The 27,402-nt window shown below is 42.3% G+C and overlaps 1 protein-coding gene across 1 annotated transcript in view; it reads right to left on the bottom strand.

Annotated features, from left to right (window-relative positions):
- Window positions 1-2,795: 2,795 nt before the first annotated feature.
- The window catches only part of cramp1 (cramped chromatin regulator homolog 1), a 60,405-nt gene continuing 35,798 nt past the window's right edge, over window positions 2,796-27,402 (bottom strand). The window contains exons 14-21 of the mRNA XM_045716043.1: window positions 21,008-21,082; window positions 20,805-20,886; window positions 20,396-20,506; window positions 13,899-14,068; window positions 13,489-13,684; window positions 13,193-13,357; window positions 10,071-10,216; window positions 2,796-3,026 (exon numbers count right to left, since the gene is read on the bottom strand). Coding sequence (XP_045571999.1) covers window positions 2,913-3,026; window positions 10,071-10,216; window positions 13,193-13,357; window positions 13,489-13,684; window positions 13,899-14,068; window positions 20,396-20,506; window positions 20,805-20,886; window positions 21,008-21,082 — 1,059 coding nt within the window. The 3' untranslated portion in view covers window positions 2,796-2,912. The remainder of the gene's footprint in view (window positions 3,027-10,070; window positions 10,217-13,192; window positions 13,358-13,488; window positions 13,685-13,898; window positions 14,069-20,395; window positions 20,507-20,804; window positions 20,887-21,007; window positions 21,083-27,402) is intronic.

The following is a 27,402-nucleotide window of genomic DNA, read 5'->3' as shown; positions in this document are numbered from 1 at the left end:
GAAGCATAAGCATTTTGCTACACTCGCATTAACACACGTGACCAATACACATACATGTGTATGTGACCAATAAGATTTGATATATAAAAACAGTTAAAACTAATTAACTTTTGTCCTCTGAGTAGCCTGGATGGGCTAATAATTACTATTATTTTTTTAATTGTGTATGTAATTGCACATTTCGACACAGCACTTACCCCAGTGTTTCACCCAAAAGGCTCAGATTTTTCTGTTTTCAACTATGCAGATCGGCCTCTGTCTCACTGGGCCATGGCTCCGGCGGACCTGCTCTTACTTAGGGCCAAAGCCAGGCCACTTGTACTTTTCAGATTCACGTAACAATAGCTAACTGAACACCTTCTCATGAAGCAACTGTTTTGATTATGTAGAGGTTGTTGATTCTGCTCTTCACAAGTCCTCACTATCAGCCCTAGCTCCGTAAATACAATTTCCCTCGTATAACATAAGGTTGTATACACTAGTGAAGACCTGAGCTCCGCCGTACACCTTACACTGTAAAGAGCTTTGGGTGTCTAGAAAAGCACCATGTAAGTCCAATTATAATAGTGTTTTGCCATATTCCATGCCTTTGTACAAATGGAAACTGGTACATCATACCAAAAGCTACGTTAAGTTAAATAAATGACTAGGTGTAAAATAAAGTAAGAGGGTTGAAGTTTATCTTAAATCAATAAAGAATATATATTTGTGATTGTGAAACTGTACATTTGACTTGTGGCTAAAATAAATCTAAAATCAAGATGTGTCAATCTGTTTGTCTACATGCCATTTTAAAAATACAGATATTGAAGTAAACCTATTTTGGGTTAAGAAAAGTAACTATGAGTAAGGGAAAACATGATAAGCTTGCAAGCTGACTTTGATTAAGACATCCGATTACCCTTTTGCATTTAGAACAGTCGCTTTTATTATAGCTAATAAAAAAAACGAATCATTGATGGAACACTAGATAGAAGAAACGTACGGCTCTCGTTTCCCCCGCAAGCCGGATGGCATACACACACCGCCTCATCTGATTGGTCATTGCCCGCGAACCATAAACCGGAATATGCACAATATCACACTAACTCTGACTTTGTGGCTAAAGTAACTAATGACAACCAATTTTGTATGGGCCCAATTTTTTTTTATTAAACATTGTTAAACACTCTCCAATATTACTGCTGATATATTATGGTATTTTTCTGAAATTACAATGCAAAAATATTACATAGCTCATTTTAAAACAAACATTTTTTTTCTCAACCTGTTTACAATAAATAGTCCAAATAAGAATAATTTACAGTATTATGTTACAAAAGCGCAGTGAATACTGGAATTGCTATAGATTAAAGTTACACAGAAAGAGAAAGGACTCCATGCCCCAATTTAAAAGACACCCGCTATAGAAGTCTTTAGACATAATCCACATTTGTAGCTTGAACATTTCTTTTAGTGTGATAAAAAAATAAAATAAAAATCTGACATTTAGTATTTGAACATTGTGTCAATGTGATTACTCATCAAAATCCTTAGCTGACATCTAGGCATTGGGTGTCCCCGAATTGGCAACCTATTCCCTACATGGCGTACTCCTTTTGACCTGGGCCCTATAGGCTCTGGTCAAAAGCAGTGCACTATATAGGAAATAGGGTGCCATTTTGGACACAGTTAGTCCTGGAAACAAGCTTCATAATTTCTGGCATTTGCTGCAATGTAGTCAGGCAGGAACTCGAGCGTAGTAATCTGATGCCGGACTGCATAGTTGATGATACAAACATTGGTTGATGCAATGCAACATCTCCAATTTAGCCATCCTGGAGCGTGACCCTATTTCTGTGTCTAAAAACCCTCATAATATGATTGATCCTTTAGTCAGCTGGGAACCTCTAAAATACGCCCCTCGACTGACAACCAACCAGGCATCATAGGATAGAGTGCCGTGTGGTGTTAAACAAAAGCACACAAGGGTTGCATTCAGTTGGGCGCAAACGTTACAAAACATTTTGCTACAGAAAACTGAAATGAGCTTTTGGTTGAGAAGAAAAAACAGAGACTAACACAGATATGTTGCTGGGTGAGTTGGAGTAGATGTTCAAGTGGAGTGTCAAACTTTTTTGCATTGATATGGAGGGAGGGGGACACGTATGCTTGGCCTGGGATACAAATTCATATCAGTTCCAACAGATTAAATTATTAAGTGGTGTTAGTTCACGTGGACGTATTAAACTGACAAGAGAGAAGGACACGCTACCAGCAGTTCAGAAGTTCGTCAGTAGTTATTTTCAAGTTTGTCTGACATTTACATTTTGCATTCAAATGTCTTCGGTTTGATATTTCTCAGAGGGAAGAGTGAGACAAGAGGACAAGGACAGACCCAGTCTTTTGTTCATATATGGCATTGTTTTTTTCTTTACATGAGGTTCAGTTTTGTAAACGAGATTCATATTTTAAGTGTAAAAAAAAAAAGGAAAAAAAAAGGATGGCTTGGTAGGCAGAACAGACAGAATGGTCCAAACAAACAAGCCAGCTGGAACCCATAGGAACCAGTTTAAATCAGTCAGAACTATCTGAAACGGTTTCCGAACCCATCCGAATCAGTTGAAAACAGTTCCAAACTAATCAGAACCAGTTAAAACCGGTCCACAGGTCTTCAGAACCAGAGGAAACCATTTCAGAACCCATTAGAAACCATCAGAAAGAGTTTAAACCTGTTCCAGTTGGACTGTGCTAAGGTAGATTTGAGTGCTTCTTCTGTTCAGGCTAATGGCCTTGGTTATTGCACTTTCTTTCACAAACAATATAGGTGAAGGAGTGTCTCTCCACCCCCTACATCCTTGCACTTCTGAAGGAGTGGGAGGGGCAACTCTGTGGCAGACAGATCCTAAACCCTGCCCCAGATTATTTCAAATTTATGAGGGTGTGAGGTGCGGCTCTGTGACAGCCAGCTCCTGTGCCAAATCGTTGAAGCGGGCGATGTAATCCACGCTGCTCTCACTCATCATGCAGGCCAGCTGGGTGTCTACCTGCAGGGATGAAGATAACCACATATTAGATTGTCACGGAATGACTAAAGAACATGCTTCCAGAGTATTGACAAGGGAGTGACTTGTTTTTGATAAATATGCCCCAAAATAATGAATTTGTTGTTGCGCAAAAAAAAAAAAAAAAAATACTACAATATAATGGATTCAAACTCTAAACAAGCTGCCCAGTGACACAACCCTACCAGACAAGCTAAGTGACTTGTGCGCTTTGAGGTAAGTAACACTGAAGCATGCATGAGAGCACCAGCTGTTCCGGACGACTGATCACACTCGCCGTAGCCGATGCGAGGAAGACCTTTAAACAGGTCAACATTCAAAGGCCCAAGGCCAGACGGATTGCCAGGACATGTACTCCGAGCATGCGCTGACCAACTGGCAAGTGTCTTCACTGACATTTTCAACCTGTCCCTGGCTGAGTCTGTAATACCTACATGTTTCAAGCGGACCACCATAGTCCCTGTGCCCAAGAACACCAAGGTAACCTGCCTAAATTACTACTGACCCATAGCACTCATGTTGGTAGCCATGAAGTGCTATGAAAGGCTGGTCATGGCTCACAACACCATCATACCAAAAAACCTAGACCCACTCCAATTTGCAAAGCGCCCCAACAGATCCACAGATGGCGCAATCTCTATTGCACTTAACACTGCCCTTTCACACCTGGACAAAAGGAACACTGACTTGAGAACGCTGTTCATTGACTACAGCTCAGCGTTCAACACAATGGTGCCCTCAAAACCCATCACTAAGCTAAGGACCCTGGGACTAAACACCTCCCTCTGGAACTGGATCCTGGAGTTCCTGAAGGGCCGTGGTAAGGGTAGGCAACAACATCTGCCATGCCGATCCTTAACATGTGGGCCCCTAAGGGGTGGTGCTTAGTCCCCTCCTGCACTCCCTGTTCACCCATGACTGCGTGGCCAAGCACAACTCCAACAACATCATTCCGTTTGCCTGATCACTGACAACAATGAAACAGCCTATAGGGAGGTGGTCAGAGACCTGGAAGTGTGGCAAAAACCTCTCCCTCAACGTGATCAAGACAAAAGGAGATGATCATGGACTACAGGAAAAGGAGGTTGAGCATGCACCCATTCTCATCAATGGGGCTGTAGTGGAGCAGGTTGAGAACTTCTGTCCACATCACCAACAAATCAATCATGGTCCAAACTAGGGCTGGGCGGTATTCCGTATTTTTCTTTATGCCGCTATTGATGCACGGACTGGTTTGGGTTTTTACTTTACCTTCTATAATGGTATTTGAATGTTTGGTTTGTTAAATGTGATACGGCGTGTGTAATGACCATTTGTATAGTTCACACCGCTACTTGAGTCATCCCTCTCCGCTCTCTCTCCATGCCGCTTTCCACACAGACCTAGTCTCAACCCATCACTCAAAGAGCGCATTTGTTGTCGCTTGACCACGAGACACTTTCATTCAGTCTGCATGGTCAATGCAGCACATGCAACAATGTTGTTTCCAATTTGATCTTAACCTCTCTAGGGTAGGTGGCACCAAATCGTCCCACCTACGCAACAGCCAGTCTAATCCCGTGGCGCGATATTCAAATACCTTAAAAATGCTATTACTTCAATTTCTCAAACATATAACTATTTTACACCATTTTAAAGACAAGACTCTCCTTTATCTAACCACACTGTCCGATTTCAAAAAGGCTTTACAACGAAAGCAAAACATTAGATTATGTCAGCAGAGTACCCAGCCAGAAATAATCAGACACCCATTTTTCAAGCTAGCATATAATGTCACATAAACCCAAACCACAGCTAAATGCAGCACTAACCTTTGATGATCTTCATCAGATGACAACCCTAGGACATTATGTTATACAATACATGCATGTTTTGTTCAATCAAGTTCATATTTATATCAAAAAACAGCTTTTTACATTAGCATGTGACGTTCAGAACTAGCATACCCCCGCAAACTTCCGGGAATTTACTAACAATTTACTAAATTACTCACGATAAACGTTCACAAAAAGCATAACAATTATTTTAAGAATTATAGATACAGAACTCCTCTATGCACTCGATATGTCCGATTTTAAAATAGCTTTTTGGTGAAAGCACATTTTGCAATATTCTAAGTACATAGCCCAGCCATCACGGGCTAGCTATTTAGACACCCAGCAAGTTTAGCCTTCACCAAAATCAGATTTACTATAAAAATGTTATTACCTTTGCTGTTCTTCGTCAGAATGCACTCCCAGGACTTCTACTTCAATAACAAATGTTGGTTTGGTCCCAAATAATCCATCGTTATATCCAAACAGCGGCGTTTTGTTCGTGCGTTCTAGACACTATCCGAAATGGTAAATCAGGGTTACGAGCATGGCGCATTTCGTGACAAAAAATGTCTAAATATTCCATTACCGTACTTCGAAGCATGTCAACCGCTGTTTAAAATAAATTTTTATGCAATTTATCTCGTAAAAAAGCGATAATATTCCGACCGGGAATCTGCGTTTCGATAAATAGAAGGAAAAAAAATAAAGACGGGGGCGACCAGTGCACGCGCCTAAGCCCACTGTCCCCTGATCGGCCACTTGACAAAGGCGATAATGTGTTTCAGCCTGGGGCTGGAATGACGACATTCAGCTTTTTCCCGGGCTCTGAGAGCCTATGGGAGCCGTGGGAAGTGTCACGTTACCGCAGAGATCCTTAGTTTTGGAAAGAGATGTCAAAGAAAGCCAATAAATGGTCAGACAGGCCACTTCCTGTAAAGGAATCTCTCAGGTTTTTGCCTGCCATATGAGTTCTGGTATACTCACAGACACCATTCAAACAGTTTTAGAAACTTTAGGGTGTTTTCTATCCATATCTAATAAGTATATGCGTATTCTAGTTACTGGGTAGGAGTAGTAACCAGATTAAATCGGGTACGTTTTTTATCCGGCGGTGTAAATACTGCCCCCTAGCCCTAAGAGGTTAATATAAATCCACAAGTGTTCTATAATTACAATATTAGTTTGTGTTAGCCACTAATGCTAATCACTAGTTAGCGGGCTACATACACACACTCATATAATATGAGTGTGTGTGTGTGTGTGTGGCCATACTTATTAACCTGTTAGGGCTAGGGGGCAGTATTGACACGGCTGGATAAAAAACATACACGATTTAATCTGGTTACTACTCCTGCCCAGTAACTAGAATATGCATATAATTATTGGCTTTGGATAGAAAACACCCTAAAGTTTCTAAAACTGTTTGAATGGTGTCTGTGAGTATAACAGAACTCATATGGCAGGCAAAAACCTGAGAAGATTTCATGCAGGAAGTGGCCTGTCTGACAAGGTGTCGTTCTTCTTGTCTCTGTTTATTGAAGAGTGAGGATCTTAGCTGTCCCGTGACACTTCCTACGGCTGCCATAGGCTCTCAGAAGGCGGCAAAACGCTGAATCGTGGCTTTGCAGGCTCTGGCTGAAAAAAAGTAGCGCGTTTGGGTAGTGGCTGGTTACAGTACTGTGAGACTAAGGCTCGTGCCCGCGTCGACCGAAAGCTTTGTTTTCTTTCCTCTGTTTACCTAAAAGGATATTCCCGGTCGGAATATTATCGCTTTTTTACGAGAAAAATGGATTTTAGACAGCGGTTGACATGCTTCGAAGTACGGTAATGGAATATTTCGATTTTTTTTGTCACGAATTGCGCCATGCGCACGACCCTTATTTACCCTTTCAGATAGTGTCTTGAACGCACGAACAAAACGCCGCTATTCGGATATAACGATGGATTATTTTGGACCAAACCAACATTTGTTATTGAAGTAGCAGTCCTGGGAGTGCATTCTGACAAAGACAACAAAAGGTAATCAAACTTTTGTAATAGTAAATCTGATATTGGTGAGTGCTAAACTTGCCGGGTGTCTAAATAGCTAGCCCGTGATGGCTGGGCTATGTACTTAGAATATTGCAAAATGTGCTTTCACCAAAAAAGCTATTTTAAAATCGGGGGTATGCTAGTTCTGAACGTCACATGCTAATGTAAAAAGCTGGTTTTTGATATAAATATGAACTTGATTGAACAAAACATGCATGTATTGTATAACATAATGTCCTAGGGTTGTCATCTGATGAAGATCATCAAAGGTTAGTGCTGCATTTAGCTGTCTTCTGGGTTTTTGTGACATTATATGCTAGCTTGAAAAATGGGTGTCTGATTATTTCTGGCTTGGTACTCTGCTGACAATCTAATGTTTTGCTTTCGTTGTAAAGCCTTTTTGAAATCGGACAGTGTGGTTAGATTAACGAGAGTTGTCTTTAAATAGCTGTAAAATAGTCATATGTTTGAGAAATTGAAGTAATAGGATTTTTAAGGTATTTGAAAATCGCGCCACTGGATTAGACTGGCTGTTGCGTAGGTGGGACGAATTCGGCCCGCCTAGCCCAGAGAGGTTCAATCAAAAACATAAAATACCATCAAATTTGAAAAATGCCATATATGATACTATATTTTGGCCATATCACCCAGCCCTAGTCCAAACACAACAAGACAGTTGTGAAGAGAGCACGACAATGCCTATTCCCCCTCAGGAGACTTCAAAGATTTGAAATGGGTCCTGAGATCCACAAAAAGTTATTCAGCTGCACCATTGAGAGCATCCTGACTGGTTGCATCCCGTCTGGTATGTTAACTGCTCGGCCTCTGACCGCAAGGCGCTACAAAGGGTAGTACGTACGGCCCAATACATCTCTGGGGCAAAGCTTCCTGCCATCTAGGACCTCTATACCAGGCGGTGTCAGAGGACGGCCCTAAAAATTGCCAGACTCCAGCTACCCTAGACATAGACTGTTCTCTCTGCTCCTGCATGGCAAGCAGTACCGGAGCACCAAGTCTGGGTCCAAAAAGCTCCTTAACAGCTTCTACCCCCAAGCCATAAGACTACTGAACAGCTACTCAAGTGGTTTCCTGGAGAATTTGCATTGACCCCACTTTTTTTTTTTTACGTTGTCACTACTCTATATTTATGATCTATTACCTAGTCACTTTACCCCTGCCTACATGTACAGTACCAGTCAAAGGTTTGGCCACACCTACTCATTCCAGGGTTCTTCTTTATTTTTTACTATTTTCTACATTGTAGAATAATAGTGAAGACATCAAAACTATAACACATATGGAATCATGTAATAACCCAAATTGTTAACAAATCAAAACAAATTTTATATTTGAGATTCTTCAAAACGGCCACCCTTTGTGTGATGACAGCTTTGCACACTCTTGGCATTCTCTCAACCAGCTTCATGAGGTAGTCACCTGGAATGCATTTCAATTAACCTGTTGGGGCTAGGGGGCAGTATTGAGAATTTTGAAAAAAATATGTGCCCATTTTTAACTGCCTCCTACACCAACTCAGAAGCTAGGCTATACATATTATTAACAGATTTGGATAGAAAACGCTCTGAATTTTCTAAAACTGTTTGAATGGTGTCTGTAAGTATAACAGAACTCATATGGCAGTCAAAACCCTGAGACAAATTCTGACAGGAAGTGGATACCTGATGTGTTGAATTACTTTTAAGCCTATGCCATTGAAACACACTGGGGCTTATTAATCATTGAGCACTTCCTACGCCATCCACTAGATGTCACCAGTCTTTACAAAGTGGTTTGAGTCTTCTACTGTGAAAACTGACCGAACAAGAGACTTGGAACGTTGGTCATAAGCGGATGGCCGATACTACTCTGGCGCGCGAGTACATGTTTGGGTACTCTCGTTCCAATACGTTTTAAAAGAGAATGCAATCGTCCGCCTTGAATATTATTGAAGTTCTGATTGAAAAAGGCCCTAATGATTTATGCTATACAACGTTTGAGATGTTTGAACGAACGTAAATATTTTTTTTCCTTCTTTGATGAAGACAAGTCCGGCGGGCGTCGGACTTGTAGCCTACAGGACGCGCTAACAACACGGAGCTTTTTGGACATAAATGATGAGCTTTTTCGAACAAAACTACATTTGTTATGGACCTGGGATTCCTGGAAGTGCCTTCTGATGAAGATAATCAAAGGTAAGGGATTATTTACATAGTATTTTTGATTTTAGATGACTCCAAGATGGCGCCTAGTCTGTATCGCAAAGCCTATTTTTCTGGGCGCAGTACTCAGATTATTGCAAAGTGTGATTTCCCAGTAAGGTTATTTTTAAATCTGGCAATGCGGTTGCGTTCACGAGATGTTAATCTATAATTCTTTGAATGACAATATAATATTTTACCAATGTTTTCGAATAGTAATTATTTTATTTGTTGTGCTGATTGACTGGCGGTATTGGAGGGAAAATATTTCCTCAACATCAACGCCATAGTAAAACGCTGTTTTTGGATATAAATATGAACTTGATAGACAATACATGCATTTTTTGTTCTAACAATGTCCTAGGAGTGTCATCTGATGAAGATTGTCAAAGGTTAGTGCATAATTTTAGCTGGTTTTCTGCTTTTGGTGACGCCTGTCTTTGCATTGACAAAACATTACACACAGCTATTTTCAATGTACTGTCCTAACATAATCTAACTTTATGCTTTCGCCGTAAAGCCTTTTTGAAATCGGACAACGTGGTTAGATTAAGGAGATGTTTATCTTTCAAAGGGTGTAAGATAGTTGTATGTTTGAGAAATATGAATTATGACATTTAATTGTTATCAAATTTGGCACCCTTGATATTTCACCTGCTGTTGATAGGGTGTACCAGGGGTGGGACGCTTGTATCCCTGCACATTGACTCGGTACCGGTACCCCCTGTATAAAGCCTCGTTCTTGTTATTTTATTGTTGCTCTTATTTTTTTTACTTTAGTTTATTTAGTAAATATGTTTCTTAAAACTGCAGTGTTCGTTAAGGGCTTGTAAGTAAGCATTTCACGGTAAGGTCTACACCTGTTGTATTTGGCGCATGTGACAAATACATTTGATTTAAACTGTAAAGAAAAGTTTAAAAATGTGAAAATAGTGCAAGGAAGGGATGTAGTAATATGCTTCCTACTGGGGTGGTCTTACCTCCGCTACGTCTGGCAGGCCACGGGACTGAAAGGAATCATGGGAGTTGCAGTCCAGAAATCTGGGTCCGAGGAGGGCTGTTCCACTGGAGGGGCCGGAGGAGGTCAGGGAGCTTCGTCTGCCCTTATCAGGGGACACCAGGCTCGCTGTTGGGGGGGGGGAGAAGGGAGTGAGTTAAAATTGTTTGAAATTGAAAGAACACAATTCAAAACAATGTCAGTTGAGCTAATGCTTCTGGGCTCAGAGTAATCCTGCTTCAATTGGCTTCATTAGGTTCAGTTCATGAGAAAATCATCATTGCCAGAGACTGGTGATAGTGGCTGCGTGTGCGTATATACTGTACGTGTGTGTGCATACATACAGTTGAAGTCAGAAGTTCATACATACACCTTAGCCAAATACATTTAAACTCAGTTTTTCACAATTCCTGACATTTAATCCTAGTAAAAATTCCCTGTCTTAGGTCAGTTAGGATCACCACTTTATTTTAAGAATGTGAAATGTCAGAATAATAGTAGAGGGAATGATTTATTTCAGCTTTTATTTCTTTCATCACATTCCCAGTAGGTCAGAAGTTTACATACACTCAATTAGTATTTCCTTACAATCAAATGCTGACTGCATTATCTACCAAGAGAATTCTCTTCGATTATATTAGCAGACACCTCGACGGCCCTGAAAGAACGTCATTGGACTATGTAAACTGGAAACCACATATCCTGAGGCTGCATTTATTGTAGCTGGGGATTTTAACAAGGATAATCTGAAAACAAGGCTCCGTAAATTTTATCAGCATACCGAATACGTGACCCGGGCTGGGAAAATTCTGGATCATTGTTACTCTAACTTCTGCGACGCATACAAAGCCCTCCTTTCGGCAAATCTGACCACGACTCCATTTTGTTGCTCCCAGCCTATAGACAGAAACTAAAACAGGAAACGCCCATGCTCAGGTCTGTTCAACGCTGGTCCGACCAATCTGATTCCACACTTCAAGATTGCTTCGATCATGTGGACTGGGATATGTTCCGGATAGCGTCGAACAACATTGATGTATACGCTGAGTCGGTGAGCGAGTTTACTAGCAAGTGCATCGGTGATGTTGTACCAACAACGACTATTAAAACCTTCCCCAACCAGAAACCGTGGATTGATGGCAGCATTCGCACAAAACTGAAAGCGCGATCCATTGCTTTTAAATCAGGGCAAGGCGACCGGAAACATGACCGAATACAAACAGTGTAGCTATTCCATCCGCAAGGCAATCAAACAAGCTAAGCGTCAGTAGAGAGACAATGTAGTCGCAATTCAACGGCTCAGACAAGAGGAATGTGGCAGGGTCTACAGTCAATCACGGACTACAAAAAGAAAACCAGCCCCCGTCGCGGACCGCGATGCCTTGCTCCCAGACAAACTACATTTCTTCGCTCACTTTGAGGACAATACAGCGCCACCGACACGGCCCACTACCAAAACCTGCGGATTCTCCTTCACCGCAGCCAACTTGAGTAAAACAATTAAACGTGTTAACCCTCGCAGGGCTGCCAGCCCAGACGGCATCCCTAGCCGTGTCCTCAGAGCATGCGCAGACCAGCTGGCTGGTGTATTTACAGACATATTCAATCAACCCCTATCCCAGTCTGCTGTTCCCACATGCTTCAAGAGGGCCACCATTGTTCCTGTTCCCAAGAAAGCTAAGGTAACTGAGCTAAACATCTATCGCCCCGTAGTACACACTTCCGTCATCATGAAGTGCTTTGAGAGACTAGTCAAGGACCATATCACCTCCACCCTACCTGACACCCTAGACCCACTCCAATTTACTTACCGCCCCAATAGGTCCAGACGACGCAATCGCACTGCCCTACCCCATCTAGACAAGAGGAATACCTATGTAAGAATGCTGTTCATCGACTACAGCTCAGCATTTAGTACCCTCCAAACTTGTCATTATGCTCGAGACCCTGGGTCTCAACCCCGCCCTCTGCAACTGGGTCCTGGACTTTGACGGGCCACCCCCAGGTGGTGAGGGTAGGAAGCAACATCTCCCCCCGCTGATCCTCAACACTGGGGCCCCACAAGGGTGCGTTCTCAGCTCTCTCCTGTACTCCCTGTTCACCCATGACTGCACGGCCATGCACGCCTCCAACTCAATCATCAAGTTTGCAGACGACACTACAGTGGTAGGCTTGATTACCAACAACGAAGACAGCCTACAGGGAGGAGGTGAGGGCCCTCGGAGTGTGGTGTCAGGAAAACAACCACACACTCAATGTCAACAAAACAAAGGAGATGATTGTGGACTTCAAGAAACAGCAGAGGGAGCACCCCCCTATCCACATCGACGGGACAGTAGTGGAGAAGGTGGAAAGTTAAGTTCCTCGGCGTACACATCACGGACAAACTGAAATGGTCCACCCACACAGACAGTGTGGTGAAGGTGGCGCAACAGCGTTTCCTCCGGCATCTTCACAAGGTCCTTTGCTGTTGGTCTGCACTTTTCACACCAAAGTACATTCATCTCTAGGAGACAGAACGTGTCTCCTTCCTGAGCGGAATGACGGCTGCGTGGTCCCATGGTGTTTATACTTGCGTACTGTTTGTACAGATGAACATGGTACCTTCAGGCGTTTGGAAATTGCTCCCAAGGATGAACCAGACTTGTGGAGGTCTACAATTGTTTTTCTGATGTCTTGGCTGATTTCTTTTGATTTTCCCATGATGTCAAGCAAAGAGGCATGAAGGTAGGCCTTGAAATACATCCACAGGTACACCAATTGACTCAAATGATGTACATTAGCCTATCAGAAGCATCTAAAGCAATGACATCATTTTCTGGAATGTTCCAAGCTGTTTAAAGGCACAGTCAACTTAGTGTATGTAAACTTCTGACCCACTGGAATTGTGATACAGTGAAATAATCTGTCTGTAAACAATTGTTGGAAAAATTACTTGTGTCATGCACAAAGCAGATGTCCTAACCGACTTGCCAAAACTATAGTTTGTTAACAAGAAATTTGTGGAGTGGTGGAAAAACGAGTTTTAATGACACCAACATAAGTGTATGTAAACTTCGACTTCAACTGTGCATACATATAAAAGTGTGTGTGTGTGTGTCTTACATAGCAGGCAGCCAAATGAAGAGTCAGTGGAGTCGTTGGGGTACCACTGAGGGTCGTGGCTGGGGGAAGGGATCCAGCCTCTGGAGGGGCTGACTGAGGTACAGGGTAGGAGCTTAGAGCACTCACTACCATTCAGCTTGGCAGGTGAGAGGGATGCCTCATCACCTGAGAGAGAGAGCGAAAGAAAGAGACAGCACGGGAGAGAGATGTAAACAGATTCAGGCTACACTACAAAAGCAGTACAAAATCCTATTTTTAGAAGCACACGCACCTCTAACAATGCCCCCTTCACTTACCGTAGTGTGCCGAGTTGATGGCCAGCTCAATGATTGAGTCACTGATGTGTGTTTGTGGCCCTCCAGGAGCCATGGCTTCCTCTGGGGGTCCCGGGAGAGAGATGTCCAGCAAAGAGGCCACGCTGGGCGGGGAGAGGAGCGAGTCACCTGCTACTCCTGGAGACGGAAGGGGGAGGCCGTTCTGCAGCGAAACCTGCTGGAGGGTTAGTGAAAGAATGATACAGGGTTAGAATTAATGTATAAAAATATGAAAATCTGTGCTCTTATTGGACAAGTTCCTGTAGCACCTCCCTCGTTCAAAACAGTGTCCGGCCTTTTGAACATGACCCAGGTAGAGATAGGGTCCATTGTCTTTTAGATCTCTCTCCATATCACCGTTTCTCTTTCCCTTCTTTCAGCGTTACACTCACCTCAGAGGAGGCCTGCTGGAGGAGCAGTGGCTGGGGAGGACCAGGACCAGCATACACCACTCCAGGGTGAGAGGTCGAGAGTGGCCTTCCGTCTGGTCTGGGGGCCTCCAGCTCTCGACAGGGGCTGCCTGGAATGATGCCTGCTGACTTAGCTGCCAGGTCAATGGCACCTGGATGGAAAAACACAGAATCATCCCACGTTAAATTGTCAAGAGTCCGAGTGCGCTAATTGGCCTAGGTGGGCCTTAAAATAGAAGATGGTCTAAAAAGGTGAAAGAGAAGAAAAACAAAACATGACCAGGGCCTAAACTGAACACCCACCACCTGCCAAATTAGAGTAGATTTTGGCATTGGCGGGTAAGAGGTCTATTTCATCAGCCATGTTGGTGGGTGGACAGGGTTCCACAGTGCGAGAATTTCTCACATTTGTTAATGAAATAACCAAGTATGATCACATTTATTGCAATATACTCTACATGACCAAGGTATGTGAACACCTGTTAGTCAAACATATCATTCCCAATTCATGGGCATTAATATGGAGTTGGTCCCCCCTTTGTGACTATAACAACCTCCACTCTTCTGGGAAAGCTTTCCACTAGATGTTGGAACATTGCTGAGGGGACTTTCTTCCACAAGAGCATTTGTGAGGTTGTAGCGGTATTGTTAGAGACGGGTAAAGATAATGATTTTGTTTGGGCGCCAGGCAGGTATTAATCCTGCCAAAAGAAAAAAGGACAGAGAGAGTACCACTACCAGACCCACACACAATCGGCAGAAGAGACTGCCTAGTGTGTAGCCTGTTTTCCAGATATCTTTACTCTTCACTGGCTAAGACACACCATAGAAAACCCATGTCACAGCACAGGGGTAACCCCACCAATACTACCTCATACAATAATAATAATAATAATGGCAGAGCAATTGAACGGCAACTTCATAGAAACAATTCACAAGAAAGAACCCAGTCATCAACATTTGAGGACTTGCAATAATCTGTATTACCTCCCAGTGCAGAGGGTATGAATGTGGGTGTGTTCCCAGACAAAACAAAGGCCTTAAAATGTCCAAAATCTTCTCAGCCACATGTTATTAGTACCACACCACTTAAATACAGTTCAAATAACAACACACAGACTTGCAAGCAACCTCCCTTTTAACTAAAAATGTCAACCCAAATACTTCTGGCATGGCAATAATAGTCCAGTGACAACGAACACCAACGGGAAGCGCATGGAGAAAAATAGAACGTCTGCTGCAGTGTAAAGCACTGGAACGATAGTGGGGAAAGAGAGAGCAAAAGATCTTAGCTGTTGACTTCAGGCTTGCAGTTGTACTGTCTGTCCGTCTGATGATTCGTATGTCAAAGCTTAGCAACGTTGCTACTAATCCATGCGATCCATAACCGGTGCGGTCCCAAACGATAACAACCACGACCTAGAGCGGTCACAACGATGATTGAGTTAAAGACTTTACAAACTAAACACGCTGAAAATAAACAAGACTTCTGCAGCATTGCACACACAATCAAACTGCAACGCCAACCAAGAGCTACTTCCCAGAGAGCCGGAAGAGCTGTCTTTATTTCCTCCTTCCTTACTGCTGATGTGCTCTTAAAGTGACAGTGCACGGTGAAGGCTCCATGCAGGACTTCATCACAAGGTTGGGAACTGATGTTGGGCGGTAAGGCCTGGCTCGGAGTCGGCGTTCCAATTCATCCCAAAGGTGTTCGATGGGGTTGAGGTCAGGGCTCTGTGCAGGCCAGTCAAGTTCTTTTACGCCGATCTCGACAAACCATTTCTGTAATGACCTTGCTTTTTGCACGGGAGCATTGTCATGGTGAAACAGGAAACGGCCTTCCCCAAATTGTAGCCACAAAGTTGGAAGCACAGAATCGTCTAGAATGTCATTGTATGCTGTAGCGTTAATATTTCCCTTCACTGGAACTAAGGTGCCTTGCCAGAACCATGAAAAACAGCCCCAGACCCTTATTCCTCCTCCACCAAACTACAGTTGGCACTATGCATTTGGGCAGGTAGTGTTCTCCTGGCATCATCACTGATTCACCACTGCAGAGAACGAATTTCCACTGCGCCAGAGTTCAATAGCAACAAGCTTTACACCACTCCAGCCGACGCATGGCATTGCACATGGTAATTTTAGGCTTGTGTTTGGCTGATTGGCCTTGGAAACCCATTTCATGAAGCTCCAAACAAACAGTTCTTGTGCGGATGTTGCTTCCAGAGGCAGTTTGGAACTCGGAGTGAGTGTTTCAACCGAGGATAAACGATTTTTACGCACTACGCGCTTCAGCACTTGGCAGTCCCGTTCTGTATACTTGTGTGGCCTACCACTTCGCGGCTGAGCCATTTTTGCCATTTGACATTCCCACTTCACAATAACAGCACTTAGTTGACCAGGGCAGCTCTAGCAGGGCAGAAAATTGATGAACTGTCTAGTTGGAAAAGGTAGCATCCTATGACGGTGCCACGTTGAAAGTCATTGAATTCCGCAGTAAAGCCATTCTACTGCCAATGTTTGTCTATGGAGATTTTCGATTGCATACACCTGTCAGCAATGGGTGTGGCTGAAATATCCAAATCCATTAAATAGCAGGGGTATCCACAGACATTTTTGCGTATGTATGCATGTACAGTTGAAGTCGGAAGTTTACATACACTTAGGTTAGAGTCATTAAAACTCGTTTTCCAACCACTCCACAAATGTCTTGTTAACCTAACTAGGGTAGGGGGCAGCATTCGGAATTTTGGATTAAAAGCGTGCCCAAAGTAAACTGGAAGCTAGGATACGCATATAATTGGTAGATTTGGATAGAAAACCCTAAAGTTGACCAAACTGTTAAAATAATGTCTGAGTATAACAGAACTGATATGGCAGGCGAAAACGTGAGGAAAATCCATCCAGGAAGTGCTATTATTTTGAAATGCCTGTTTTTCCATTGAAAGTCTATCCACCATACAAAGACTTATGACCTAGTTCACGATCCCTATGGCTTCCACTACATGTGGTCAGTCTTTAGGCATTGTTTCAGGCTTCTACTCTGAAAAATGAGGTAGAGACACCACTTTCAATGAGAGGACAGTGGAAATATCCAGACATGAGTCCAGCGTGTGACCAGGAGCGCGCCTTTCTTGTTTCTCCTTTTCTATTGACGAAGCTATTGTCCGGTTGAAATATGATCGATTATTTATGATAAAAACAACCTGAGGATTGATTAGAAACATCGTTTGACATGTTTCTACGAACTTTTATGGTACTTTTTAGATTTTTCGTCTGTCTGTTGTGACCGCGCATGGTTCCAATGGATGACTGAACAAAACGCACCAACAAAACGGAGGTTTTTGGACATAAAGAGGGACATTATTGAACAAAATGAACATTTATTGTGTAACATGGAGTCTGAGTGCAACCATATGAAGATCAAAGGTAAGTGATACATTTTATCGCCATTTCTGACTTTTGTTACTCCTCTTCTTGGCTGCTAACTGTTTGTAATGATTTGTCTGCTGGGCACTGTTCTCAGATAATCGCATGGTTTGCTTTCGCCGTAAAACATTTTTGAAATCTGACACAGCGGCTGGATTAACAAGAAGTTTATCTTTAAGCTGAGGTATAACATGTGTATCTTTTATGCATGTTTATTAAGAGAATTTCTGTTTTGTTGTGTTTTACACTGCAATTTCACCTGATGTTGTTTGAGACAGTGGATTACTGAACAAAACGGAGGTTTTTGGATATAAAGAGGGACTTGATCTAACAAAACAAACATTTATTGGGTAACTGGGAGTTTTGTGAGTAACCATATGAAGATCAAAGGTAAGTGATTAGTTTTATCGCTATTTCTGACATTTGTTACACGTCTACTTGGCTGGTTACTGTTTGTAATGATTTGTTTGCTGGGAGCTGTTCTCAGATAATCACATGGTTTGCTTTCGCCGTAAAGTCTTTTTGAAATCTGACACCGTGGTTGGATTAACAAGAAGTTAATCTTTAAACCGATGTATAACACTTGTATGTTAAATTAATTTTTATAATGAGTATTTCTGTTTTTGAATTTGGCGCTCTGCAATTTCACTGGATGTTGGCCAGGTGGGACAGTAGCGTCCCACACCCCCTAGAGAGGTTAACAAACTATAGTTTTGGCAAGTCGGTTAGGACATCTACTTTGTGCATGACACAAGTAATTTTTCCAACAATTGTTTACAGACAGCTTATTTCACTTATAATTCACTGTATCACAATTCCAGTGGGTCAGAAGTTTACATACACTAAGTTGACTGCCTTTAAACAGCTTGGGAAATTCCAGAAAATGTCATGGCTTTAGAAACTTCTGATTGGCTAATTGACATAATTTGAGTCAATTGGAGGTGTACCTCTGGGTGTATTTCAAGGCCTACCTTCATGCCCCTTTGCTTGACATCACGGGAAAACCAAAAGATAATCAGCCAAGACCTTAAAAAATAATTGCCCTCCACAAGTCTGGTTCATCCTTGGAAGCAATGTCCAAATGCCTGAAGGTACCACACGTTCATCTGTACATACATCTGTAAATTCATCTGTATTGAAGTATAAACACCATGGGACCACACAGCCGTCATACCGCTCAGGAAGGAGACGCGTTCTGTCTCCTAGAGATAAACGTACTTTGGTGCAAAAAGTGCAAATCAATCCCAGAAGAGCAGCAAAGGATCTTGTGAAGATGCTGGAGGAAACAAGTACAAAAGTATCTATATCCACAGTAAAACGAGTCCTATATTGACATAACCTGAAAGGCCTCTCAGCAAGGAAGAAGCCACTGCTCTAAAACCACCACAAAAAAGCCAGACTACAGTTTGCAACTGCATATGGGGACAAAGACCATACTTTTTGGAGAAATGTCCTCTGGTCTGATCAAACAAAAATAGAACTGTTTGGCCATAATGACCATTGTTATGTTTGGAGGAAAAAGGGGGAGGCTTGCAAGCCGAAGAACATCATCCCAACCGTGAAGCACGGGGGTGGCAGCATCATGTTGTGGGGGTGCTGTGCTGCAGGAGGGGCTGGTGCACTTCACAAAATAGATGACATCATGAGGATGGAAAATGATGTGGATATATTGAAGAAACATCTCAAGACATCAGTCAGGAAGTTAAAGCTTGGTTGCAAATGGGTCTTCCAAATGGACAATGACCCCAAGCATACTTCCAAAGTTGTGGCAAAATGGCTTAAGGACAAAGTCAAGGCATTGGAGTGGCCATCACAAAGCCCTGACCTCAATCCCATAGAAAATCTGTGAGCAGAACTGAAAAAGCGTGTGCAAGCAAGGAGGCCTACAAACCTGACTCAGTTACACCAGCACTGTCAAGGAGGAATGTGCCAAAATTCACCCAACTTATTGTGATAAGCTTGTGGAAGGCCACCTTAAACATTTGACCCAAATTAAACAATTGAAAGGCAATGCTACCAAATACTAATTGAGTGTATGTAAACTTCTGACCCACTGGGAATGTGATGAAAGAAATAAAAGCTGAAAGAAATAATTCTCTACTATTATGCTGACAATTCACATTCTTAAAATAAAGTGGTGATCCTAACTGACCTAAGACAGGGAATTGTTACTAGGATTAAATGTCAGGAATTGTGAAAAACTGAGTTTAATTGTATTTGGCTAAGGTGTATGTATGCATGTATGCATGTAAATGCTGCAGTAGCTGGTTTCAAAGTATTTCTGCCGTTTTGTTTCTTAGCTGGTAAATGAATCGCACAAAGTCAAAGAACTACGAATCCTGTATAGCGCAGCAGCACTGCTGCGCACAGGCATAAAAGTTGGTCTAAAGTCAACTCAAGTGAGACCTTGTCCTCGTGTTTCTTGGCTATTTAATACTGATACCCTACTATAAAAATGGGCCACATCTCAGGTCATTTAACCTATTTCTTTAGGTTGTTTTTACACATTTTGATATTGCCTATAGGGCGCAAAATTACTGGGACCATTACTGGCAAATAAGCGCGTCACATACGCCTAAAATAACATTGCAGGACTGCGGTTGGGTTTGGGACCAGTTCTTCTGGTAGCATGTGGGAGTTGGACAGAAAGCCAGGGGGTGCAGTATGAAAAGCAGGTGGGATGAATTACAAGACTACTAGTCTGAATCTCTTAATCTCACAGGCACAAACATGAGTCGCGTTGACACGGTAACTCTCACCTCTTAAAACGGGGAAGGTGACATTTTTGGTCTCATCTCTGATATTTTGGTTAAAAGACCCCGGTAACAAACAATGAAACGAAATTAAGCAATATACCACATTAGTTCTTAATAGTAATACATTTATTTTAGAAACATCAAAGCATGCTCATCGGTTTAATTTGATAATTTGTGTAATTTTGGAAAGAAATCTGAGTAGCTGGTAGATTTTGTAAATCTACCTGCCACAGTGGCTGATGGACCAAAAAGTTAGTTTCAGGCCCTGAACAGGTTGACAGAAGCGGTACGTACTGGAGAGCTGACTGGACATCCCATAGCCAGAGGTAATGGGCGGAGTTCTGGGGAGGAGGGGACGGGTGGAGGGAGAGAGACGGGGCTGGATTGGCCGGAAGGAGCCTGTTCCTGAGGGGGGGGACAGTAAGAAGAAAAAGTTAGTCAAGTCCAAACTACGGAGGTGAGTGTGGTTGAGTATTTCTAGCCCTGTTCAGATAGTTGGATAAAACATTTTTGGACCCGAACACAGAATATTACTGCTCCCCAGCGGTTTTTATTCCTGAAGCATAATTACTAGAAAAATATGTTTTTCCGATACTTCAAACATTCCTACTTCCCTCCTGTGATTAGATAAGTAAAAGCATGTTTTCTAATGAATTTATAATTTTTTAACTAGGTGTATGGGTTATGTTGACAGGTGGCATACCTGTGGCAGATGAGTTAGAGAGGATGGAGAAGGAGCAGACGTGTTGAGGAGTGTCTCCAGTGGTGCGGGGGAGCAGTGTTCTCTGAGGAGTAACAAAAACAACAATTTCACATTAAAACATTCTGTTCAGATTTCAAGATGTCCTAAGAATAACTGTCAATTCAATAGCTGCACCAAACAATGGACTAAGATGAAAGACTTACCTGGACCACGAGGGGCTTTCGAAGTGGCCGGCTTCTGTTTTTCCTTTGTTTCGGCAGGAAAATGTCTGACTGCATCTGTAAGAGGCAGAGATGCAAATTGGTGATGGGCCAAAAAGCTGAAAAATAAATAAATAAATCTGAACTGCAAGAAAAATGGGCCTTTTTCAGAATGAGATTGTCGCAACACCAACATTTACTAGCGATATACCAGGCCAAGTATCACGATAGCGAGTAGAATCATGACTGTAGAAAATAGCTGATTTACACATATCCAAAGGCCTACCTGTGATTGGGCAGGAGGAATGTAGTAAGGAATATAAAATGTATAATGATGTGCATTTTCATTGTGGCAGTAAGGGTTACACTCAGGTTAGGCCTATATGAAACCATTTTTAGCTTACAACTTTACACACATAGCCTACACTCGCTCACAATCACACCACACACACACACACACACACACCTCCCAACAGGTAGGCACCAAAAATAATTTAAGGAACACCAGAAAAAAGATTTATTAGGCATATGCATCTTAACTTTGAAGCATCTCTTTGAGTAGGCTCTCTTTTCCATTTTTTCCTGTACCATCCAAACATGTGCATAGCCAAGGTACCATGTTGATATCTAACTAGCCAGGTAACATTACTAAACAAGGTAATTTGTTATCAAACCAAAGACTTGCGGCCCACAAGTAGTTTAAAAAGGGCCCGCGACATGGTTTATAAAATGATGTAACATGTGCACACATTCGCGGTAAAAAAGGGTTTAGGCTAGAAACTTGTGGTATTAACTGTTGTAAAGACACAAGCATGACGGTCACTGTACTCAGTTTTTCCTCTATGCAGTGGCACTTAGAGGCTGCGTGACAGCAAAGTTAGACTGGCCTGCTTGTTCTTACAGGCAAAATCCAGGTCCATAAATACTTGGACATTGACCAAGTTATTATTTTAGCTGTCTACCACAGCATATTTGAGTTCAAATTAAACTATGAATATGAGCTGAAAGTGTAGATTTACAGCTTTACTTTGACGGTATTTACATCCAAATCGGGTGAATGGTGTAGGAATTACAGACCTTTTTATATGTGGTCATCCCCTTTTTAAGGGACCAAAAGTAATTGGACAATTGGCTGCTCAGCTGTTCCATGGCCAGGTGTGTGCTATTCCCTCATTAGTTAATTTACAAGTAAGCAGATAACAGGTCTAGAGTTGATTTAAAGTGTGGCATTTGCATTTAGAATCTGTTGCTGTTAACTTGTTATGGATAGGGGGCAGTATTTTCACGGCCGGATAAAAAAAACGTACCCGATTTAATCTGGTTATTACTCCTGCCCAGAAACTAGAATATGCATATAATTAGTAGCTTTGGATAGAAAACACTCCAAAGTTTCTAAAACTGTTTGAATGGTGTCTGTGAGTATAACAGAACTCATTTGGCAGGCCAAAACCTGAGAAGATTCTGTACAGGAAGTACCCTGTCTGACCATTTCTTGGCCTTCTTTGTCATCTCTATCCAAAACAAAGGATCTCTGCTGTAACGTGACATTTTCTAAAGGCTCCCATAGGCTCTCAGAAGGCGCCAGAACGTTGAATGATGACTTTGCAGTCTCTGGCTGAAAAACAGTAGCGCATTTGGTAAGTGGTCGATCTGAGAACAATGAGACGGGTGTGCGCGTGCACGTGAAGAGTCCATTTTACTTTTTCAGTCTGAACGAAAACAACGACTCCCGGTCGGAATATTATCGCTATTTTACGAGAAAAATTGCATAAAAATTGATTTTAAACAGCGTTTGACATGCTTCGAAGTACGGTAATGGAATATTTTGAAATTTTTTGTCACGATACGCATCCGCGCGTCACCCTTCGGATAGTGTCTTGAATGCACGAACAAAACGCCGCTATTTGGATATAACTATGGATTATTTGGAACCAAAACAACATTTGTTGTTGAAGTAGAAGTCCTGGGTGTGCATTCTGACGAAGAACAGCAAAGGTAATCCAATTTTTCTTATAGTAAATATGAGTTTGGTGAGTGCCAAACTTGGTGGGTGTCAAATTAGCTAGCCCGTGATGGCGAGCTATCTACTCAGAATATTGCAAAATGTGCTTTCACCGAAAAGCTATTTTAAAATGGGACACCGCGATTGCATAAAGGAGTTCTGTATCTATAATTCTTAAAATAATTGTGTTTTTTGTGAACGTTTATCGTGAGTAATTTAGTAAATTCACCGGAAGTGTTCGGTGGGAATGCTAGTTCTGAACGTCACATGCTAATGTAAAAAGCTGGTTTTTGATATAAATATGAACTTGATTGAACAAAACATGCATGTATTGTATAACATAATGTCCTAGGAGTGTCATCTGATGAAGATCAAAGGTTAGTGCTGCATTTAGCTGTGGTTTTGTTTTTTGTGACATTATATGCTAGCTTGAAAAATGGGTGTCTGATTATTTCTGGCTGGGTACTCTCCTGACATAATCTAATGTTTTGCTTTCGTTGTAAAGCCTTTTTGAAATCGGACAGTGTGGTTAGATAAAGGAACTCTCCTTGTCTTTAAAATGGTGTAAAATAGTCATATGTTTGAAAAAAAATTGGGATTTTTGAGGAGTTTGTAATTCGCGCCACGCCCTATCATTGGATATTGGCGAGGCGTCTAGATGTATTAATATTGAGATATGAAGTCCAAAGAGCATGCACTGCCAGTGAAGCAAGCCATCATTAGGCAAAAATGTTTTTTTTTTTTTTTTTAAAGATCGCAAAATCATTAGGTGTGGCCAAAACTATTTGGTACATTCTTAAAAGAAAGAACACACTGGTGAGCTCAGGAACACCAAAAGGCCAGGAAGGCCACGGAAAACAACTGGTGGATGACAGAAGAATTCTTTCCCTGGTGAAGAAAAACACCTTCACAACAGGTGGCCAGATCAAGAACACCCTCTAGAGAGATAGGCGTATCTGTGTCAAAGTCAACAACCAAGACTTCACCAGAGTAAATACAGAGGGTTTACCACAAGATGTAAACCATTGCTACGCCTCAAAAACACGAAGACCAGATTAGAGTTTGCCAAGATAAAAATAAAAAAAATATTTAAAAAAATACATCTGATCTATGAAACATGGCATAGGCATGTATGGTTGCCAATGGAACTGGTTCCCTTGTATTTATTGATGAAGTGACTGCTGACAAAAGCACAGGATGAATTCTGAAGTGTTTAGGGTTATATTAACTGTTCAGATTCAGCCAAATGCTTCAACACTCATTGGACGGCGCTTCACAGTGCAGATGGACAATGACCTGAAGCATACTGCGAAAGCAACCCAATACCTTTTTAAGGCAAAGAAGTGGAATGTTCTGCAATGGCTAAGTCAATCACCTGACCTGAATCCAATTGAGCATGCATTTCACTTGCTTAAGGTAAAACACCTCAAGAACAAGCAGGAACCGAAGACAGCTGCAGTAAAGGCCTGGCAAAGCATCACCAGGGAAGAAACCCAGCATCTGGTGATGTCTATGGGTTCCAGACCTCAGGCAGTCATTGACTGCAAAGGATTTACAACCAAGTATTAATACACACAATTTAAATGTTTGATCATGTTAATTGTCCAATTACTTTTGAGCCCCTATAATTGGTGGGCTACGTAAACAAATGGTTGTAATTCCGACAGTTAAAAAAAAAACGTTTTACAAAACCCTTAAATTAAAGATGAAAGTCTACACTTAAAGCACATCTTGATTGTTTTCTTTCAAATCCATTTTGGGGGTGTACAGAGCCAAAATGGTGGAAATTGTGTCACTGTCCAAATACTTATGGATCTGACTGTACGTATGCACTTCACTCATGCAGCGAGCTGCTCCAACGATTAAACAAATGCAACATAAATACCATCACTGTTTGCAAGCCCCAGCTCTCCATCACAGTAAATAACATTTGAAAACTGATAGAGATGCGCCGAAAGAACGGATAGAGAGAAGCAGCTGAGTAAGCTAATGGCTGGTTAGGGGATGCGGCTGGCTGCTCACAGCTGTCACGCGTGACATTGGATGAACAGTGGGAGAATCTCAGTTGCACACTCCTCGTATCCTCTCCTTCTCAAAACCCATTGGATGAGATAGCCAGATGTCTCTCCTAGGGCTGGGCGGTATACGGTATTTTACGGTATTGATGCACGGATCGGTTTGAGTTTTGACTTTACCTTCTATAACGGTATTTGAATGTTTAGTTTGTTAAATGTGATATGCTGTGTGAAACATCCATTTTATAGTTTACACCGCTTCTTGCGTCATCCCTCTCCACATGCCGCTTTCCACACAGACCTAGCCCTGCCCTGTCACTTAAGGAGCGCATTTGTTGTTGCATGACCACGAGGCTCTGTCAGGTTGGATGGGGAGCGTCACTGCATAGATAATTTTAAGTCTCTCCAGAGATGTTCGATCGGGCTCAAGTCCGGGAACTGGCTGGGCCACTGAAGGACATTCAGAAACTTGTCCCGAAGCCACTCCTACAGTGAGGGAAGAAAGTATTTGAACCCCTGCTGATTTTGTACGTTTGCCCACTGACAAAGAAATTATCAGTCTATAATTTTAATGGTAGGTTTATTTGAACAGTGAGAGACAGAATAACAAATAAATCCAGAAAAACATGTCAAAAATGTTATAAATTAATTTGCATTTTAATAACCCCTCTGCAAAACATGACTTAGTACTTGGTGGCAAAACCCTTGTTGGCAATAACAGAGGTCAGACGTTTCTTGTAGTTGGCCACCAGGTTTGCACACATCTCAGGAGGGATTTTGTCCCACTCCTCTTTGCAGATCTTCTCCAAGTCATTAAGGTTTCGAGGCTGACGTTTGGCAACTCGAACCTTCAGCTCCCTCCACAGATTTTCTATGGGATTAAGGTCTGGAGACTGGCTAGGTCACTCCAGGACCTTAATGTGCTTCTTCTTGAGCCACTCCTTTGTTGCCTTGGCCATGTGTTTTGGGTCATTGTCATGCTGGAATACCCATCCACGACCCATTTTCAATGCCCTGGCTGAGGGAAGGAGGTTCTCACCCAAGATTTGACGGTACATGGCCCCCGTCCATCGTCCCTTTGATGCGGTGAAGTTGTCCTGTCCCCTTAGCAGAAAAACACCCCCAAAGCATAATGTTTCCACCTCCATGTTTGACGGTGGGGATGGTGTTCTTGGGGTCATAGGCAGCATTCCTCCTCCTCCAAACACGGCGAGTTGAGTTGATGCCAAAGAGCTCCATTTTGGTCTCATCTGACCACAACACTTTCACCCAGTTGTCCTCTGAATCATTCAGATGTTCATTGGCAAACTTCAGACGGGCATGTATATGTGCTTTCTTGAGCAGGGGGACCTTGCGGGCGCTGCAGGATTTCAGTCCTTCACGGCGTAGTGTGTTACCAATTGTTTTCTTGGTGACTATGGTCACAGCTGCCTTGAGATCATTGACAAGATCCTCCCGTGTAGTTCTGGGCTGATTCCTCACCGTTCTCATGATCATTGCAACCCCACGAGGTGAGATCTTGCATGGAGCCCCAGGCCAAGGGAGATTGACAGTTCTTTTGTGTCTTCCATTTGCGAATAATCGCACCAAATGTTGTCACCTTCTCACCAAGCTGCTTGGCGATGGTCTTGTAGCCCATTCCAGCCTTGTGTAGGTTTACAATCTTGTCCCTGACATCCTTTGGTCTTGGCCATGGTGGAGAGTTTGGAATCTGATTGATTGCTTCTGTGGACAGGTGTCTTTTTTACAGGTAACAAGCTGCGGTTAGGAGCACTCCCTTTAAGAGTTACCTGTATAAAAGACACCTGGGAGCCAGAAATCTTTCTGATTGCGAGGGGGTCAAATACTTATTTCCCTCATTAAAATGCAAATGAATTTATAACATTTTTGACATACATTTTTCTGGATTTTTTTCAAATAAACCTACCATTAAAATTATAGACTGATCATTTCTTTGTCAGTGGGCAAATGTACAAAATCAGCATGTCTGCCCCTTGTTTTTTCCCCTCACTGTACGTTGTCTTGGCTGTGTGCTTAGGGTCATTGTCCTGTTGGAAAGTGAACTTTCGCCCCAGTCTTCGGGACATTCAATGCAGCAGACATTTTTTAGTACCCTTCCCGACAATCCTGTCTCGGAACTCTACGGACAATTCCTTCGATCTCATGACTAGGTTTTTGCTCTAACATGCACTGTCAACTGTGGGACCTTATATAGACAGGTGTGTTCCTTTCCAAATCATGTCCAATCAATTGAATTTACCACAGGTTGACTCCAATCAAGTTGTAGAAACATCAAGGACGATCAATGTAAACAGGACGCACCTGAGCTCAAATAGCAAGCGGTCTGAATTCTTTATTTTACCTTTATTTAACTAGGCAAG

Source organism: Salmo salar, chromosome ssa03 (genome assembly GCF_905237065.1).
Source record: "Salmo salar chromosome ssa03, Ssal_v3.1, whole genome shotgun sequence".
Lineage (NCBI taxonomy): Eukaryota > Metazoa > Chordata > Actinopteri > Salmoniformes > Salmonidae > Salmo > Salmo salar.
Note: the sequence above shows the minus strand (reverse complement) of the source record. Positions and strands in the feature narration are given on the sequence as shown.